The sequence below is a fragment of the Aulostomus chinensis genome, chromosome 14 (genome assembly GCF_037954235.1).
Source record: "Aulostomus chinensis isolate RoL2024-O1b breed Wild chromosome 14, RoL_Achi_v1.0, whole genome shotgun sequence".
NCBI classification, from domain to species: Eukaryota; Metazoa; Chordata; class Actinopteri; order Syngnathiformes; family Aulostomidae; genus Aulostomus; species Aulostomus chinensis.
This window is the reverse complement of record NC_141333.1, coordinates 25,653,440-25,671,990: the sequence shown is the minus strand read 5'-3', so window position 1 is coordinate 25,671,990 and position 18,551 is coordinate 25,653,440. Positions and strand designations below refer to the sequence as shown.

Below are 18,551 nucleotides of genomic sequence, written 5' to 3'. Positions count from 1 at the left end.
ATTGTTATTATTATAGTAGTAATAATAATATTGTTGTTGTTGTTCAGCATTTTTGGAGAAGATTCTAAAGTATGTGGGTGTGTGGCTGTTTTTAAATATAATAAATCTGTCACATATCAAGTCAAGTTATTTTTATTTGTATTGTGCCGAGTCACAACAAAAGTAATCCCATGACTCTCTACAAGTAGAGCAGGTGCAGCACCACACTCTTTCAATGAATTTACACCCAACAATTCTCCATGAGTCTGCATGTTCTCCCTGTTCCTGCTGGGTTCTCTCTGGTACTCCAGCTTCCTCCCACAGTCCAAAGACATCAAGAGGGGACGAGGCTGATTGATTCTCTAAATTGACTGTAGGTGTGAATGTGAGTGTGAATGGTTGTCTGTCTCTATGTGTTGGTCCTGTGATGGACTGGTGACCCGTCCAGGGTGAACCCTGCCTCTCGGCCGTTGGGATAGGCTCCAGCCCCCCCGTGACCCTTAATAACAGGACTCAATGTGTTTACGCTGATGGTTTCTATTCTGATGTTTTATGTGTCCACGAGGGGTTGCCGCAAGGCTCAGTTTTAGGTCCATTGTTGTTTACGCTCTATATTAATAACCTTGGCAAACATGTTTCTTATGCAAACTTCCATTTTTATGCTGATGATACTGTCATTTCTTGTTGTGCTGCTACCTCGTCTAGGGCCTTGGAACTTTTACAACTTGCTTTTAAGGAAATTGAAACCCAGCTACTGCAATTAAAACTTGTCCTAAATCTAGAGGAAACTAAATTCATGATCTTCACTAAATCCAACATAAAACTACATGCCCCCTCTATTCATACCTCAGAAAGAGTGCAAATTGAACATGTATCGACTTTTAAATACTTAGGTTTTATATTAGACGATCAACTTCATTTTAAACCCCATGTCGAAAATTTGTCAAAAAAACTAAAAGTGTTTCTGGGTTTCTATTTCAGAAATAAGTCCTGTTTCTCTTTCATTTCAAAAAAGAGACTTGTCGCTGCTACGTTTTTCCCTGTTCTTGATGATGGTGATGTTTTATACATGTGTGCTTGTTCCACCACGTTGCGTATGCTGGATACTGTCTACCACGGTGCTTCAACATTTATGACTGGCTATGGAGCATTAACCCATCACTGCATTCTGTACGCAAAGGTAAGCTGGACTTCTCTCTGTTCGTAGACTGCATCATTGGTACGCCTTCATTCACAAAGCCATCACTGGTAACCTGTTGTAACTGGTAACTTGTTTGTTCTTGTCTGATTTTGTGTTATTTTGCTTGTTTTACATGTTGCCATTTTGGCCAGGTCTCGCTCGGAAAAGAGATCACCTGATCTCAAGTGACTACCTGGTAAAATAAAGGTTCGATAAATTAATGTAGGAATAAGCGGAAGACAATGGATGGATGGATGGAATTCTCCATGAACAAGCACATCCTGCAACAGCAGCGACAAAAACCTTCCTGTTAGGAAGGTGGAGCAGATCCAGGCCCAACAGGAACAGACGTCTGCTTCGACCAGTTGGGGGGGAATTTTGAAGATCTATATTTAGGGCTCTACCCTAAAACCCTCTAGCCCATTTGGTCATTAATAGTTTGTATTGTCAAGTCAATTATCAAGTCAGTTTTATTTGTATAGCACCAAATCACAACCAGAGTTATCTCATGACTCTTTCCAAGTAGAGCAGGTCCAGTTCCACACTCCTTCAATGAATCTACACCCAACAATTCTCCATCAGCAAACACATCCTGCAACAGCGGCGACGAAAACCTTCCTTTTAACAGGCAGGAACGTCAAGCAGACCCAGGATCAGTGGGGACGGCCCTTTGCTTTGACCGGTTGAAGGGAAAGAGAGCAGGAGAGCGGGGCAGAGACAAAGACAGATAATGAAGACAGATATACAGAAGGAAAGAAAGGGACAGAGATAAAGATGGAGAGAGGGGGGTGATGGACAAATGGGGACACGAACAGGTGATGCTAAGGGTGGCAGCTTGAGCCTCTCCGGGTCTGTATCCTCCTCCAGCAGCAGCATCAGACAGGGATCTGGGAAGTGGGGAAGCACAAAGGCTCTGGAGAAGAAAATGAGTTAATAACACAAATGAGTACAGGAGGACAGAGAGGAGGAGAGAGAAGCCCAGTGCACCATGGGAGATCCCCCGGCAGTCTAAGCCTAGAACAGCAGATCTAAGGGCCAGCCTAAGCAGACCTAACTATAAGCCTGATCAAAAAAAAATGTCTTAAGTCTGCTTTCAGTGTAGAGAGGGTGTCTGCCTCCTGAACTGAAACTGGGGGACGGTTCCACAGGCGCCTGATAGCTGAAGGCTCTGGCTCCATTCTACTGTTAGAACTCTAGGAACCAGCAGTAACCCTGCATCCTGGGAGTGAAGGGTTCTAGCTGGATCATAGGGGACTAGGAGCTCTGTCAGGTATGAAGGAGCCTGACTGTTGAGAACTTTGATGGTAGAAGGAGAATTTTGAATTCTATTCTGAATTTGACAGGGAGCCATGCAGAGAAGCCAGCACAGGAGAGACCTGGTCTCTTCTACCAGTTCTAGTCAACATGCGGGCAGCAGCGTTCTGGGGCAGCTGTCCAATATTTGCAATTGGTGAATTCATGGAAAAGTACAGGAAGGAGGTCCATACTGTGAATCAATGTGCAATTATTTATGGGAGCTAAACCAACAATGATATTAATATCATGTTGACATTAATATCATTGTTTATCCTTGTGTTAATATGAATATGTTTACAGGTAAATACTCCTATTATTACCTCTGCCAACGAGGTAATAATAGCAGCCAAGGAGACGTTTTCCCTTAACAGTTTGGGGCATTTCACAAATTAAAAAAACACAACTTCTTATTTCGGGTCTGGCTGTGTTCAGTTCCTAATAATCTGACCCCAGTTACTTTAGGGAACCATGAAAATATTAAGAGTAAAAGGATCTGGCGGCAAACAAAACGGAAGGGAAGGATAATGACGTTGTAGGAACTTATTGACCAGATAGAGACAACGTATCCACTGTGCTAAGTTGCTTCTTCATCCACTGTGAGGAGGGAAGTCAGTTGAGAACTGAAGTTCTCCTCTAAATGTTGTGTTCCTCTCACTGCATGCCACCTTCCATGAAAATCCTGCCCGTTCAAAGGAAGGTTCTTGTCACCGCTGTTGCAGGATGTGTGGTTCTCGACCTGCTCTACTTGTAAAGTGTCGTGAGATAACTTTTGTTGTGATTTGGCGCCATACTAATAAAATTGACTTGACCTGACTTCTGCTTCGTGAACATAACTTGGCTTTATGTGGTCATTTGATGAGAGTGTCTACTTATCTAATTATAGTAAACCTTGGTGAAAAAAACATTATGATTGCATAACTGTTACGTTTTGTGACGTCACACTACCCATTTTCTAGTGCTGGTGCTGTTGTTTGTGGGTTTGAGGGTTGCATAAAATTCCAAAACCTCAGTCTCTGACTTTGATCTCTGACCCTGATCTCCGTCAGTCTGACCTGAATCTCAGTCAGTTCAGTTCTCAAATTCCTGTCATCTTGTATCTCTGACTACTTTGATCACCACATACAAAAAAATAAATGAATAATTACACCAAAACAGCATCAAAGCTATCAAGAATTAGATCCGTCATCTCGGTGAGTCACCTCAGTCATTCTGAATGACACATTATCTTGGTGGATTTTATGAACAGGCAGAATCTTGAACCATTTATAAAACACTTAAACAAACAATACACTGTAATTGTTTTAATTAGCCGTTGTATTACACACGGTACACCTTTAATGGTTAATTGATAAAGTCTTTAAGATTGTGTGCTGCACTTTGCTTGCCGAACTTTTAGTTTACTAATCAGTGCAGATTTTGGATGGGAGCAGGAATCTTGCCAGCTTGCTTGCTATTTAGCTGGAATCTTATTCATCCTGAAAGCCAGAACAAGTCAAAGGTTCCAGTTTTGATCTGCTGTTTGCTGTCTATAATCAAGTCATTTTATATCTGACTTTCCTTCGCAGAGGACATTTTAGGAAACGTGAAACGTGTTCAACCCTGTCTGATCCCCCGTGATGGACCAGCTCAACAGGTTCACCTTTGGAGACAGCTCTATACAGCTCAATGCTGTAGTAAACATCTGATCCCTAACTGATGCTGCTGATGGAGGAGGCTGCAGACCTGAAGAGGTTTAAGCTGCCACCCTTAGAATCAGCATTAGTATTAGTACTAGCAGTATTCATAACAGTATTTTTAATACTGTACTAGCATGCTAAGAGAGCCCAGGGGACTCCTTTTTTATGTTTTAAAGGGAAATGTCAACACTTTGAGAAATGTGCTTATTGTTGTTCCTCCCCAGAGGCAGACAAAGAGATGGATAGATTCTCCCTTCAGTGATGCACTGAGCTGAGACCCAGAGACCAGCTGACTGCCAGCACAAGCACAGCCAGCACAGAGAACGGCAGTGGTTGGTAAGTGTTAGCATACCTCAATTAAAAGTCATCAAATATACTTTTCTCCAAAATGATCTTTGCCTGCATTAATATAACTAGGCTTGTGCGTGGCATTTGTCATGAAATAACGATGTCAAATTCTGACATGGTAAAATTACCCAATCCCACATAGTTGGTAGTACTTTCCTGATAAACCTACTGGCAGCACTTCAGAAGCTCCATTACACCTTTGGCAAAACAAAATAGGGCAGCATGGTGGTGCAGTGGTTAGTTGGGGACCAGGCTGATTGATTCTCTAAACTGACTGTAGGTGTGGCTGTGAGTGTGAATGGTTGTCTGTCTCTATGTGGTGGCCCTGTGATGAACTGGTGACCTGTCCAGGATGAACCCCACCTCACGCCTGAAAGCCACTCCAGCCCCCCATCCCAAGCAACCCTTAACAGAATAGGTGGAAGAAAACTGAGTTTGTTGATGACCAGAGGAGCAGCTGCTACTACTGATCATGGTCAACTTTGGGAGGGGGGGGGGGGGGAGAGATTACTTGTGGCCAAACCAAGATCTGACCTGTATTCATTGGATTCATGCTGACACTTCACACCCTCTACCACTCGTTACACTAAGCTAACTCAGGGGAACCGGTCGTATGATGTACTGTATATTTGAAATCTGTAATCTGAAGGGGTAAAAAAAAACAACCTTTACACACAGAAACCTTTCACACTGAGTCCGATTCATTTATTTTTCAATTCAATTCAAATATTCACAGTTTGAGATGCATGGAGTCGTCAAGCTGTGAGGGTGATTTTGTGCTTCTGTCCCATCTTGAAAAAAAGAAAAAAATGCTGGGTTCTTTAACCCCCAAAGACAAGAGCAGTGAGAGTTTCACCTGCTGATACATGAGCTGCAGAATTAGCCGTATCACCCCCAGGTGTATTTCAGAATGTCAATGATCCAGTTTGACAGACCTCTTCCAATTCTAGAACCACATATCAAAAACAAGATCACCAGTTTTTTGGAACCAGTTTATCCTTTACAGTAGCTAGGAGTGTGTTTCCGGTAGAAACACAAAGAGACTCCCTTTCTTTCTCATATGTGTTTGCTCAATGTTTGTATCTTGTAGGCTGTTGACTCTAAACGGTCAAACAACCCTTTAAATGCTTTGGATGGATGAGAAAAACTACTGAATATAGAACCTGTTCCAAATATCATGGGTCGTTTTAAAAACTGACTTAACTTTAATGTCATGTGTGCACAGGAGAGACAATGTAAGTGAAAAAGGGTTGGGCTGGGGAGGAATGATTGTACCTAAAGCAATGACATCTTTAAAATAGTATGTGCGTGCGTGCGTGTGTGCGTGCGTGCGTGCGTGTGTGTGTGTGTGTGTGTGTGTGTGTGTGTGTGTGCTGGGGGGGTAAGCTCGTATCACTTCCCTCACAGCAAAGATCAAGGTGTGTTGTGATACCTGTTCAACAAGTCAATCTTGATTTTTTCTTCTGATTTTAAAGTGTCTTCCTTGGATGTGGTGGCTAAACTCCTATCAGTCAAACACAGTCTATTACACAAGACCCTGCCAGTAAAAAAGCAAGTGTTCTGCACATAGTATGCAGAACACAATAATACAACACAAATATTTCCCTAAATACTGTTTCAGGTTAGTTTATTCCTAATGGATAAGTAAAGAAACGTTGATAGTTGTACAACCATTGTCTTCTTGGGAATACAGCTGAATCTGGCACCAGTACTTGGATGAATGTTCCTTCAGATATAATGAAGTTGAATACCAGAGTTCAAAGTCAGTGCAGGGTCAACTTGTTCAATATCAAGTCATAGTGGCTTTCGGCAGAGCAGTTTAACCATGGAAGAGATGAAAATGGAGTGATGGCAGATGAGGACACTTGAATCAAAGAAGTTACGCAGAGAAAACAAAGGAAAGAATTTCAGCTGTGTGTCATCATGATAGTGCTTGGTAGATAACTTTTACAGATTTAGCTGAGTTACTGGCACAGGACAATGGGTGCAGTATTCCTTCTGCTCTTAAAGCCTGAGGGGAAAGTTTTATGATGGGTAAGGGTTAGTTAGAGTTGTGACAGTTTCTGTTAATATAAAAAAAAATTGTAGCGAAGTACTCTTTCCATAAGTGTAATTCAGCATCTGCAAATGGACTAACAACACACAGTCAAGTCAGCAATGAACATATTCGCCCTAAGTTAAATGTGTGATTCATCCTTGTTGCTGCTCATCATTAGATTGTATGAAGGCAGGGCAAGGCAAATTTCTTTGTATAGCGCATTTCATACGCAGGGCAATTCAATGTGCTTTACATGAATAGATTAAAATACAGGAAGGAACAAGAAAGACATTAGCGTAAAATCAAATGAAATGAAGAGAAAAGAAAAGAGAGAAAGACAGAGCAGACAATGATGAGGCACATGAGAAGAGGAAAGTTTTCAACCTGGTTTTGAAGATAAAGTGCTGCCATCGTCTTCATTGGTCATTCCAGATTTCACAAGATTCAGACACAATTCAACCAATGCCTTTTTCATCTGTTTTTTTTTTCTTTTCAAAGATTTCAAGCGTGAACTCACAAAATATTGGCTTGCTGGGTGGAACTATTAAGTTCAGAGTTATCCGCATCAAACAAAAAACACAGAACAACATCGACACAGGAAACCACACCTGCTGTAGTTTGCTACATGTGCAGCAACCAAACCCAACATCCACACTATAAACCTGCACTGGAAGCATTTAAAAAATACCCACAGATTTTTGTGAAATACTCTTATTCTATACCCCATTCAGAGCCAGACAAGAAGGTACAGTAGATAAGCTTCTCCCCTCTGTGCTTCATTAGCTTTGACCAAACCAAACCAAAGCAAGGCATAACACAAGCAAGAATTTAAACAGGAGTGAATGGCTTTAAGTACGACAAAGTGCTTCAAGTTCGATTGGATGCAGGTGCTGCCATCTAGTGGCAGAAGAAGTGCCGGGTGAAGAAGTGCCAGGTTTTTTTTCTACTTTTTTTTTTTTACTTAATATAATTTAATCACAACTGACCAAAACCAAAAATTCAACATCAACTATATATTTCAACATTCAACATATTCAATATTCAACATTGTCAGTGCTAAGTATTTTCTGAGAGCTGAGTCTGAGTCATTCTACCCCTGAGGACAAAGAGGAGAAGGGTCACATTTAAGTGCCTAGGTGTTCCCTGGACTGTTGAGCCTTCAAATATCTCTTAAAAGTATCTGGTGGATGGAAGCGGAAGGTGGTTAGATACTCTCCATAAAACTCTGCGATGATGATGATGATGATGATGATGATGATGATGATGATGATGATGATGATGTCGAGGAGATCAGGTCTGTGAGAAATAGGGTTTAGAAAAAGAGAAAAGATGAGAAAACATTCCGAGAGTCTCAGGCATCTTCTTTTATGAGAGTTAAATATGAATTGCCTCACTACTTCGTCTCCTTGCGCCACCTTATAAACAGAACAGTGATACATCTATTGGCCACTAGGTGGAGCCAGAGTTGCATGAATGAGGTTCAAGCAGTTGGAAACAATCGGGCAAACTTAAAAAAAACAAAACTGTCATTTTATGTTGCTCTGACATTTGTGGAAATGTACGTGCTTTTTTTTTTTCTTCACTTACTTTCAGCAAAATAAGTAGCAAGAAAGGACTGGATCTCTTGTAATCCCCTGTCCTCTGCTGCTATATACTATAAACATTTATATAAAATGCTAGATTCCACTTTATATTGAGTCTTCCCTTACAAATGATCAATACATTGCTGTAAGTGCATTGTTAATTGCATTGTAAATGCTTCATTAACAACAAATCAACAGTAAAAATCTCATATCCTAATTGGAAATGGTTTCTTTGACTCTTCTGACCTTAGTCTAATGTGCCCCTGTGACAGAACAAAGTACGAGGCCTCTCTTCAGATGCAAGTCCATTAACTGGGTCCAGAACAAAGACGATGATGGAGGCGTACGTGCATCGTGTCAGATTGGCAACAGGTTGAAGGCCATCCCAGCCGTCAGGATGACTTCTGTCGACTGCTGAGGTTTTCCCTCTAGTATTTTGGTCTCCGGTCACATCTACTGGATACTTGAACAGAGGGACTCCAGATACAGGAAGGCTGCAGCTGCAGTGTGTAGTCGAGGGCCCATCGTCAAAGTGACAGCATGAAGAGCAGGACAGAAATGTCAAGACAAGCATTCACACAGTCGACTGAATGTTCTTTTGAGATGAGACTGATTTTCAATTGTGAATTTAATGACTGACCAACATGCTGAGTGAGCATCATGAGGCGCCCCTGGAAAGCAGGTCATATCCTGTGGAAAGTCTGAGGGAGAGATGGTGAGGGCCACATGCCATCTGGCAGGTTTTTAAAGTCTATGCATACACAAATATGTTACGCGATGATTCATGTACTCATTGGAGTGAGCAATTGCTTGTTCCATGCACTCTTACTATACTTAAGAAATGGGTGTAAATATTCAGCGTGATGGAAGGAGAACTAGAGAGAGGTGAGGTGTATCACTGGCCAGACACATCCGGTGGTCCAGTGTGAGCTTGGATGGTGTTGATCTGTCTGATCAGCAGCAGCAGCAGCAGCAGTATTGTTGTTATGCACGCTATGAATGAAGTCTCTTTCCAAATGTGTTCACCATCAGAGCAGCTTTGGATGTCTTTGTTATATTATTACTACGACACTTTGTGTTCACACAACAGCGAGCCCTCATTTGTTTTGGTGGAGGGCAATTGGTCTGGGAGATTTTTCACACATTAAAAACCTTCACTTACACTTTTTGGTCACTAAGGAGCATTTTACATGGGTCTCAGAATGCACGAACCCTTGCATGCTTCAAATATGAATGGACCAACTGAAATAATAGAATTAGTTTAAGTTTGATTTTTTTCCTTATTGCATTCATTAATTGTACGATTAAGAAACATGATTCCCTGCAAATTATTTGAGCCATTTTCTCCCTGGAAGCTCGGACATAACGGCATCCCAGGGGGCAGCAGAAAATGTGCCGTCATGTCATCAAAGAGCATTTCAGATACATTTTGAGCCCAGCATTTGACCAGTGACCCAGGCTACATACATTAGCCATGGGTATCTCTCAGAGGGGAACCACTTGCTTTAATCAATTAGCCAGAAACAGCATGATGATTATTTTGTTTATCATAAGTTGCCGGAGGGCAGCAGATAACACCTAACTAACATGGATAACCCGATGACCACTGCGTTTGCTAGAGATAAAACTAATAGGATAAACAATCTGGCTGCTTCTTTACGCTTGTGATCACATGTATGACAAACATTTTTTCTTCCGGTGAAGAGTGAAGTCATTTAATATTACACTCCATTTCAAGTAAAAAACAAACACCGTCTCATTTTAATCTTATAGAGTTACAAATGATGTGAAGTTTTTAAATAAAAGCCTGCAATCTATTGGACATAAAACAGTGGGATTAAAATGTGTCAACAGAATGTTGTGTCTTAAAGGTGGATGTATAAGGGAAATAAGGTTAAGACACATCATGGAGTCTCCTGATGAAGGCAGTTATCAATGTAAGGTTCCACCAGTTATCTGCTAATCTATAATTCCCCCGTTAAAAAAAAAAAAAAAAGCTAAATTTTAGTGAAAGACTTCCGGAATGTGTAAATTAAATGCCAGGAAGGAGTTGAATCAAAGACAGGAATTGACCTCTGTCTGTTGCAGGCAACTAAGATGGGCAACCTGAAAATATAAGATCTATCCATTCATTTTCTTCCGCTTATCCTGTTAAGGGTCGTGGGGGGGCTGGAGCCTATCCCAGCAGCTTTTGGCGTGAGGCGAGGTTCACCCTGGACGGGTCGCCGCTCCAACTCTTATAGACAACCATGCCTACGGTCAATTTAGAGTATCAATCAGCCTCGTCCCCTCTTGATGTCTTTGGACTGTGGAGGAAGCTGGAGTACCAGAGAGAACCCACACACGTCAGGTTTCGGCAAAGGACCCACGAGCAGCACAGAGGTAGAAGTTAAGGAGAGTTTATTGAGTCCAGTGTACAGTCTCAGATAGCCACACGCTAGTAGGCCTGGAGCTAGCCATGAAGCTGGGCCCAGGTGGATCCTCCACAGCAACAGGAGGAGCAAGGCCTGGTCTTCCTGGACCACGTGTCTCAGTGGCATGGCCTGTATGTGTCGCCTGGGCACCGTGGTTCCCACAGTCCGGTGCCGGCAGAACTCAGGGCAGAGGCAAAAGGGCAGGTCAAAAACTCTCCAGGTCGTTTCCAGGCAGGCAGAGAAGGCAAACTCAAAACCAGGGATGGAAGGTAGACAGGTTTACCAGGACAGAGACGCAGGGAAGAGGCCGGGGACAGAACAGGCCGGGGACAGGGGACAGGCAATCAGGCTGGAGAGAAAGTGCTGGAGAGTCATGAATGAACAGAGGACAATCTGGCAAAGAGTGAGTGTTGACTGGGAGCTTATATACTGGGCTATTACAAAGGGGCTGCAGGTGTGGCTGGTTAAGTGGAGGTGTGGCTCAACTGGAGGCAGGTGTGGAGAGAGACAACAGACGTGACAACACAGGCACAGGGAGAACATGCAGACTCCACACAGAAAGATCCCGAGCTCAAACCGGGAATCGAACCCGGAACCTTCTTGCTGTGAGGTGACAGTGCTGACCACTGCCCCACCATGCCGCCCAATAATATAAGAAGTCATTCGTAAATGGTAAACCTAATCTTTTTATTTTACACCATCCATCCATTGTCTTCCGCTTATTCCTACATTAAGGGTCGCAGGGGGGCTGGAGCCTATCCCAGTGTCAACAGGCGAGATTCACCCTGGACAGGTCACCAGTCCATCACAGGGCCAACACATAGAGACAGACAACCATTCACACTCACATTCATACCTACGGTCAATTTAGAGTATCAATCAGCCTCGTCCCCTCTTGATGGCTTTGGACGGTGGGAAGAAGCTGGAGTACCCAGAGAGAACCCACGCAGGAACAGGGAGAACATGGAGACTCCACACAGAAAGACCCCGCGCTCGAACCCAGAACCTTCTTGCTGTGAGGCGACAGTGCTAACCACTGCACCACCGCCCAATAATATAAGAGGTCATTCATAAATAGTAAACCTAATCTTTTTATTTTACACCAGTGTTTTGTAATTCTAGGTATAATGTTCTTTATGTGAATTATATAATCAAAAAATGTTTCATTGAACAGCATCAGTTTGAGGCCAAAATTAACTTTATCTGTCAGTTTGGTTCGGTAAATGGCAAAAGCTAATCTTGCCTACAAATTTAACCTGTTTTGGGATCTAACAGACTGGAGCAAAAGATAAGAATTAATAACCATGGACCACTCGTGTTTGTTTACCTGTTTACTCGCAGAAATTTGACATTGAAAGTGATGCACCAGACTCACAATGGGAAAGCCCGTTTTCTTTGACTATTGGCTGAGAGTAGTGGTTAACCGTATATGTGTTGAGGTATTATGGTTGATGGTATATTAGACAAAAACAAGAACCACAGTTTGATTTTATTTCAAGCAAATACAGAAAAACAACACAAATTAAAACCTGACTTGATAATCAAGATTTCATACCATTATTGAAAAAATATGTAAAAAAAAAATACGCCTCAAAGGTTGGGCTTTTCTGGCAATTTAAAGTAAGATGAGAAATAACGCCACTGTCAATGCAGGACACAAACAAGCACAACATTTGCCCCAAAATTGCAGAGCTGGATGAAGGGAAATGAAGCTACACGTAGTCAAATCTTTGATTGGACTGCCGTCCATCCACACTCTGGGCTTTGTAGGAGTCATTGTACACTGTCCGGGGCCTGGTGTCGGATTTGTAGATTGTGTGGTGGGAGGCAGCCTTGTAGGCCATCCCATGGTACCTGGGGAATAACAGAAAATAATCCACTATAAATGGAACAAAAAGTCTAGAGTGGGGTCTTTGAGGTTCAGTGTGTGAAGTTGAGAGTAGAGAGAAAGACCTGTGGAGAGTTTTGCAAACAGCATTTGAATCAATTTTAACTGCATTCTACATGATTGGGAAGTACACAAACACCATTGACCTGCATTCACAGTGTCTTCAAATGTGTTCGAGAATGTAGTTTTTACTGCCCTAAAATGTATTCGGGGGTATTTAATATTCTTTGTAGATTTATGTCTGTCAGTGCTTTGAAAGTTGTTGCAGATCCTTTTGATCCTGTTGATGAAATACACCAACTTTTTGGCAAACACTCCTATTGGTCCTCATCCCCAGTCACAGACGTGAAGATAGAGTAGATACCCCTCATTCCTCTGCGGCTGCTTTAGGGAGCTGATAACCACAGAGCACAGCTGACTGCTAGTTAGCGTAGCATAATTAGTGGTGGTGGGTGGTTGTCACATAAAGTTCAGGACCTGGGTTAAGAAGTAAAAAGCCTCATCCTTTTTTAAAAATAAATTTAATTACTTTTGACTGAGGTATGCTAACGCTTCTCATCCACTAGCATTCATTGCGCTTCGCTAAGTAGCAGGCAGCCTGCTGGGTCTCAGCTTCCTAATGCAGCACAGGGGAGAAGAGGGTATCCATGTTCTTGTCTGGCTCTGAAGAGCATGGAGAGCGAGACTTTTTCCCAAAAATTTGGTGTATTGCTTTAAAGGCCTGAAAGAATCCTAGATTCATGATTGTTTTTCATCAATGATACATACTGTTGCTTCCTATCTGAAGACATTCCACGGCAGGCCAAGCACATCATGATACCTCCAATGAACAAGATAGCTCCACCAATCCAACCCACGAAAAGTGCAGGACCAAATGTATACCTGAAAGACGTGCACGAGCCAAAGATTATAAAACACAAGTGTTTTAGTGGATAGGATTTTACTGTACTGTATATTCATCTTAAGCGTGACTTCACCTTGGAGTCAGAGCTCCTGTGAGTCCACCGATTCCTCCTCCTCCTCCAAACATACTGAATCCTCCATCAGCAAATGTTGTGAACCGAAAACTTTGCACGATCAAATTTGCAAAGGCTGAAACACCGGCAATGCCGCACACACCTGGACATCGAGAACGAGAAGGTTGTAAAACTGTGTCATTACCAAATATATTCAATAAAGGTCTACCGCACCTGCAAGAACAAACAAGATCCCAGCAGTCAGAGTCATTGTGGCTTTGATGTTGTCCTCCATATTTCCCATCTTCAAGCACTTAAGTGCAAATATGGCAATCAGACAGCCGATGGCGCCGAGAACAATACCAACAATCATCAAGGCCCGGACAGCTTGGAGCAGGGCTGGAAAACAAAATCGAACAGTGTGTAACGACTTTCTCCTGATACCAACAGCTCCTCAAACTGAACTGCAGCCTGTTACAGACACTTTATATCTCTACATCTCAAAAAGGGATACATTGCATTTTCTTTGACAGCTTCATTCATGAATTTACATTCAAACCACTGCCTCAATGTTGAAATAATTACTCACAAACTAAACAACTCAACATGGCGGAACGTGGCTCCACCCTATTCAACTGCCATATCAAATGTTGCTTATTTATACACAAGGTATAAATACAGTGATACAGTACACAGAACAAATCTACCCTTTGAAAATACTTATTTTGATATCATCTGCATATCATTTAGTTTTTGCCTTGAAATGTATATAAATAAATCACGTCAAATGTTTGTATTTCCACAGTAAATAAATGAATGAATGAATAAATAAATCAACCCTTGATCAATGATGGCAGGTCACTCGTTATTTAATATCTAAATATCTCAATGAAGATATCTTCTAATTATTCAGATTATGAGATTTCCAAAGAGATGCGGTTGACTGTGAAATAAGTCTTATAAATGGAAATCAGTGGTTTCAGGTCAGTTGTTATCATTATTATCATTTCAAGTTCTAAAATATTCCACTGAAGATGTTTTTTTGTTTTTTCAACCCTTTTCTTGAATTGAACTTGTTGGGTCCAATCTACAAAAACGAGTTATTTCAGAAATGTAAAAGCATCAAAGTTATAATGATGCCAACGTATACGTCCAGAGGAGGCTTTGTCAGCTACGTTTCCCTGTTACATAAACAAGAAGACAAAGGGACATTTCTACATTTTTGTCCAGTGTTACTGATACAATAATGGATAAATCAGTGCGCTGTGTGTTAAAACATACTGACCTAAATACCATGTTCCAATGGCCTTAGATATCGTACCTGTTTCATTCTAGACTTAAGCCTTTAAGTCCTTTCACACAATGTGCTCCACACTACATTCGACAGTTCAGGACAGAGTGTGGAAATGTGCTTTACAGTGTGTAACACTCCGGTAAAGCTTGTGCTTGCTCAGCTAAGCTCCAGATGGTTCATCACATTTCCATTTGATTTCAGAGAGACACCATCCTTTCTGCAGTCCACTGCATTTTTATGAAGGGGAAAATCTGACCTAAAACATCCCATATATTCTAAAGAAGCTTCCAGGTCATTAATCCTACCTAAAGAGAACTATTCAATACATGTCTTTTTTTTTTTTTCTTCCTGTAACTGTAATTTTCTTACCTGGCAGTCCTAGAATGGTAAAATAGGGCCGGCACTGTGTGGTGCCGTACGCTGTCCCCACACATGAGTTCCACAAACCAGAGTAGGTATAAACATTTGTTACCACAGTTAAAGATCGGTCTTGTAAGCTCCACATGTCCATCGCTGTTGCCGCCGATATTAAGAATTGTCCCAAGCCTGACAACATGACTCCTATCAGCTGAAGCATTGAGGCAGCCATTTTAGATGTCCCGCTCACACAAAGTTACCACCAATGTCAAGAAGGCATGAAATGGCAGAGTGGGCGCTGCCACTTATCATTATGTACAACAAGGAACAGGAGCCTTATCAGATGTTTACCTTAAATTTTTTGTTTCGGGAAATGGCAGTAGCGAGAATTTCCAGAGGGTGTGGTCTGACCTTTCATTATTTCCCCTTTAATCTCTGTAAACAGACCTAAATGTTTTTGTTCGTCACGCTATACCGTGATTAAAACAAAAATCTTTCCCCAACATTTGAATATGAATATGAATGAGTCAAACTAGGAGTCGAAGTGTTCACGAGGTGAAAACATGGCTTGTGACCCTGACAAGTACACTGTTCTGTATTTTCAAGTCCACCAATGAAATGCTGGTTGTTTATGTTTTAACAAAGATTCAAACATTAAGATACAATTATTGAAAAGGCAAACGATAAATAAATCTCGGAACACCAAGTTCCTATTTTCTTTTTCTTCGATTTCAACAATAAGATCATTAGCTCCATTCACAGTTAATGCTTTGTCGCTTCAGTATCCTGTTTTGAAAATTTAATGGTAGAGGTTCTATTAAGACTTCACTTTCTTTCAACATAATTGAATGGTTTCCCCTCTTTTGTCATGTTCAAATCACTCAGCGTGTGTGTATTTTAGACACATTACACTGAGATGCTTGCAACAGTGGAGTGATTGTGTAAACATCCCATATGATCTAATTTTGAATCTATGAGAAACATTTTTCCTAAAAAAAAATGGGTTAAACCTGCCCGTGGTCTCTTCGATAATGGGGAAGCAACTGCATATTGATTGGTCTTCCTTTGATTCTGTAGATCTGCTGATAGAAGTTTTAAATTCCACTGACAAAATATCGAAGCGTTTGAAAAAAACAATTCTCTAAAGTGATGTATTCCACTTCTCTCTTCATATTAGGCAAAGAAAACACACCTGGAAGTCCCAGAATGGTGAAATAAGGACGGCACTCTGTGAAGCCAGAGCTCTGGCGGACGCATGACCTCCACAGGCCTGAGTACGAGTACACAGCAGTCACAGGGTTGTCAAAGAGGTCTTCTGTGGCCCACTGGTCCATCCCGGTTGCAGCGATAATTCCTGCCACCCCTAATAAACTCAGGAGGAAGCCCATCACCTGGCAGAGTGTGGCAACCATGATGCTGCTGGTGGATCAAGCCTTGTATACTGAAAAACTACTGGCCTCTACGCAGCGCGGCGGCTCTGTGTTTGAGTACGATGCAGGTGTGAGGTCAAGACGGAGTGTTTGCACACAGCCCAGGTACAGGAGCACTTGGGTGGAGCGTGGCAGTATCAGTTCAATGTGACTAATGTTGCTGATGCGGGGCTCTAACTGCTAATCATCTTGACTTGCCTCTATTTCTAAATGCAAATACTGCGCAAACCTTAGATGAAATGTCGTTGTTAGCTTCCAACATCAAACCCCTGCTTACAAATCCCCAGTGTACAATTGAAAAAATAAGTGTTTCTCCATCAAAAATGTTAAGTTTCCTATAAGATTGATAGACAGATAGATAGATAGATAGACAGATAGATAGATAGATAGATAGATAGATAGATAGATAGATAGATAGATAGATAGATAGATAGATAGATAGATAGATAGATACTTTATTAATCCCCAAGGGCAAATTCCATAAGTCTTCTGTGTTCTTTTATTTCAAACTCGCTGGATACTTAAGGAAGAGAAGAAAAAAACCCTGCACACTACCAACATTTGGTCAGCAAAAAAAGTTGTTTAACAAATACACAATGTTTCAGTCTGGTGTATTTTTGCAGAGAAAAACCACACCTTTGTATTTATTAGAGACCTTTTCCTACTGAACAAATGCAGGCTGGAAAGTGTACTGTTTTTTTTTCCCCTTCTTCTCTTCGTGTTTCAAAATGTCTCCAGAGATGTCAGACTCCCTCTCCTCCCATCCACGACAACAGCCGTCTGCTGTCTAACCCTCCACATACTTGATACTGTGAAACTCAAACATTCAACTGAGGGAATGAGAAGAAAAACAGATTTGAAGGTGTGTGTGTGTGTGTGTGTGTGTGTGTGTGTGTGTGTGTGTGTGTGTGTGTGTGTGTGTGTTCAGATCAGTATGGGCGGACCATTATTGGCTGAAGAACATTTAAATAGATTTAATGAACACACTTTCACTGTCACTCTCATCTCGCCATTCAGTTTGACAGGAGATAATATTTCCTGTAGTGAAACCACTTTGTTATGTTTTACAATGGTTAGAATGCCAAGGGAAAACACGTGGCTGCTTCCTTGGGCTATTCAATTGTAATATACTCACACGACTCTATGTTTTATCCCCAAATATCTACTTTGGCTGTGTTTTAAATTATTTGGTCATTGGGTTTTGAAACTTTTGCTCATGAACTTTTCTTTCTTCAATGTCGGTATGCCAGTGATAGCCGGGGGTGTTATATTGTGTCTGTCCATCTGTTCATCCGTACGTACCCAAAAGGCTGAGTTGGTGACTGTCACCTCATATTTAGGTGACATGGCAGGAATTCCTTGATGGAATATTTTGAAATTTTGCACAAACTTTTCCTGGAGCTCAAAGCTGAAGGGTCAGGGTCACTGTGATAGCCACAATACTTTTTAATCTCTTGACTTTAGACACTGAGTTTCTCACGTATACTGTGTTGTTGTTTGGGTTTTTTGGGAAAACTGCCAGACTTCCTTAAATCCAGAATTGTTCCCCGACCCCTGACCTAAACAAGGTGTCATGCGCCTGCATCATCAACAGCTTAGTCTTTGATCAGTTCTAGAATGTCTTCATGCTGAATATTACACAGCTGTCACGGAACTGTTGATGATATATAGTTCTTCGTCTCAGCCAGACAGAGTGAAGCGATACCAGATGACACAGTTGTTGCCGCTGTGTAGTCGTGTGACACCAGCAGCCAGTCAGGCAAAAGCAAACACTGATATGATTGTAGTGAACTGAAACCAATTTGCCTGTGGCTGATACGTCCAGGAGAATACGTGAGACAGCGGCAGTGCATCGAAACTGGGTTACGTGTTTGTTAAACTCAGGAGACATCTATTAAAGTATTTCCTCCACTTCAAAATCACAAATGATAAAGTATTAACCACTTCTGAACATTCTCATTAAACGTTAATTTTTTAATATCGTTTACTGATAATGAAATGGGAGATGAGTCAGTAGCAAGATAGAAACTATGTCGCATTTATTTTCATGTCACAAGGTGTTCGCATGAAAATAAAGACAGACTGCTCAGGCGATTGTCTGCACGGTAAACC

At 41.6% G+C, this 18,551-nt stretch overlaps 1 protein-coding gene across 1 annotated transcript; it reads right to left on the bottom strand.

The window, feature by feature from the left end:
• Window positions 1-11,846: 11,846 nt before the first annotated feature.
• On the bottom strand, window positions 11,847-16,421 carry LOC147250367 (claudin-18-like). The gene is made up of 5 exons (XM_086223908.1): window positions 16,202-16,421; window positions 13,593-13,757; window positions 13,380-13,521; window positions 13,171-13,284; window positions 11,847-12,368 (listed from the first exon to the last, which is right to left on the bottom strand). Exons 1-5 carry the CDS (start codon window positions 16,419-16,421, stop codon window positions 12,227-12,229), a joined length of 783 nt encoding a protein of 260 aa, XP_086080034.1. The 3' UTR covers window positions 11,847-12,226.
• Between the last annotated feature and the right edge of the window lie 2,130 nt (window positions 16,422-18,551).